The sequence below is a fragment of the Oncorhynchus clarkii genome, unplaced genomic scaffold, assembly GCF_045791955.1.
Source record: "Oncorhynchus clarkii lewisi isolate Uvic-CL-2024 unplaced genomic scaffold, UVic_Ocla_1.0 unplaced_contig_3436_pilon_pilon, whole genome shotgun sequence".
NCBI classification, from domain to species: domain Eukaryota; kingdom Metazoa; phylum Chordata; class Actinopteri; order Salmoniformes; family Salmonidae; genus Oncorhynchus; species Oncorhynchus clarkii.
The window spans coordinates 29729-32038 of record NW_027259408.1 but is presented as its reverse complement, the minus strand read 5'-3'; the positions used below and the strand labels follow the sequence as shown (position 1 = coordinate 32038).

General features: G+C 53.9%; 1 protein-coding gene across 1 annotated transcript; it reads left to right on the top strand.

The window, feature by feature from the left end:
• Positions 1-1179: 1179 nt before the first annotated feature.
• Positions 1180-1862, top strand: LOC139400132 (uncharacterized). Its single transcript, XM_071145158.1, has 2 exons — positions 1180-1495; positions 1582-1862. The coding sequence occupies exons 1-2, from the start codon at positions 1180-1182 to the stop codon at positions 1860-1862; spliced, it is 597 nt and encodes a 198-aa protein (XP_071001259.1).
• Positions 1863-2310: the final 448 nt, after the last annotated feature.

Genomic DNA, 2310 nt, shown 5'->3' with positions numbered 1-2310 from the left:
GATAGGTAAGTCTACAGTAGATTGTAGGGAGATGTAATGTAGATGGGTAGACCTACAGTAGGTTGTTGTTACATGTAATGGAGATAGGTAGGTGAAGAGGGCACGACAAACCTTTTCCCCCTTAAGAGACTGAAAAGATGGGTCCTCAGATCCTCAAAAGGTTCTACAGCTGCACCATCTAGAGCATCCTGACGGTTTGCATCACCGCCTGGCATGGCAACTGCTCGCCCCCTGACCGCAAGGCACTACAGAGGGTAGTGTTACGGCCCAGTACATCACTGGCGCCAAGCTTCCTGCCATCCAGGACCTCTTTACCAGGCGGTGTCAGACGAAGTTCCTGAATATTGTCAATGTCTCCAGCCACCCTAGTCATAGACTGTTCTCTCTGTTACTGCACGGCAAGCGGTACCGGAGCGCCAAGTCTGGGTCCAAGAGGCTTCTAAACATCTTGTACCCCCAAGCCATAAGACAATTACCTCGACTAACCGGTGCCCCCACACATTGACTCTGTACCAGTACCCACTATATAGCCTATCTATTGCTATTTTGCTACTGCTCTTTAATTATTTGTTACTTTAATTTTTATCTCTTTGGTATTCTTCCTAAAACTGCATTGTTGGTTAAGGGCTTGTGAAATTAATTAGGATATGTATTTGTCATTTATATTTGGAGATTTTTATGGAACCTGTATTTAGTAGACTCATCCCTTCCTGAGTCGAAGACAATGGGATATGGTTCTGACACACACACACACACACACACACACACACACACACACACACACACACACACACGTGTGTGTGTCTTTGTGTGTGTATGTGTCTGTGTGTGTGTGTGTCTGTGTGTGTGTCTGTGTGTGTGTGTGTCTGTGTGTGTGTGTCTTTGTGTTTGTATGTGTGTGCGTCTGTGTGTGTGTGTGTGTGTCTGTGTGTGTGTGTGTCTGTGTGTGTGTGTGCCACCCTCCAGCCAGCCAGGCAGCCAGCCACCAGCCAGCCAACCAGCAAGCCAGCCAGCCATCCAGCCACCAGCCACTAGCCAGCCACCAGCCAGCCTGCCAGCCAGTCAGCCACCAGCAAGCCAGCCGCCAGCCATCCAGACACCAGCCACCAACCAGCCTGCCAGCCAGCCAGCCAGCAACAAGCCACCAGCCAGCCACCAGCCAGCAGACTGCCACCAGCCATGCACCAGCCTGCCAGCCAGCCAGGCAGCCATCCATCCAGACACCAGCCACCAGCCAGCCAGTCAGCCACCAGTAAGCCAGCCACCAGCCAGCCAGCAGCCATCCAGCCAGCCATCAGCCAGCAAGCCAGTCAGCCAGCCACCAGAAAACCACTAGCCAGCCACCAGCCACCCACCAGCCTTCCAGCCAGCCACCAGCCACCCAACAGCCAGTCAGCCAGCCACCAGCCAGATGCCAGCCAGCCACCATCCAGCCAGCCGCCAGCCAGCCAGCCACCAGCCAGAAAGTGGACTGTGTTTGATTCCCCTCAGCTGGGTCGCATTCATTATGACACAACATCGTAAAACGTTTTGCAACGGAAAACAAGTATTCCTATTGGATAAATTAGTAATCCCTCCCAGCCGGCCACCAGCAAGCCAGCCTCCAGCCAGACAGTTGCCAGCCAGCCAGCCAGCTAGCCAGCCAGCCACCAGCAAGCCAGCAACAAGCCAGCCAGCCAGCCAGTCTGCCACCAGCCACTAGCCACCAGCCAGCAACAAGATACCAGCCAGCCAGCCACCAGCCAGCCACCGGCAAATCAGCCTCCAGCCAGCCAGCCACCAGCCAGCCAGCCAGCCAGCCGGCCACCAGCCAGCAACAAGCCACCAACCAGCCAGCCAGCCGGCCACCAGCCAGCCACTAGCGACCAGCCAGCCAGCCAGCATACAGCCACCAGCCAGCCACCAGCCAGCCAGACCAGCCAGCCAGTCAGCCAGCCACTAGCCAACCAGCCAGCCAGCCAGCCATCCATCCAAAATCAAATCAAATCAAATCAAATGTATTTATATAGCCCTTCGTACATCAGCTGATATCTCAAAGTGCTGAACAGCAACCCAGCCTAAAACCCCAAACAGCAAGCAATGCAGGTGTAGAAGCACGGTGGGTAGGAAAAACTCCCTAGAAAGGCCAAAACCTAGGAAGAAACCTAGAGAGGAACCAGGCTATGTGGGGTGGCCAGTCCTCTTCTGGCTGTGCCGGGTGGAGATTATAACAGAACATGGCCAAGATGTTCAAATGTTTATAAATGACCAGCATGGTCGAATAATAAATATAATAATATCCAGTCAGCCACCAACCAGCCACCAGCCACC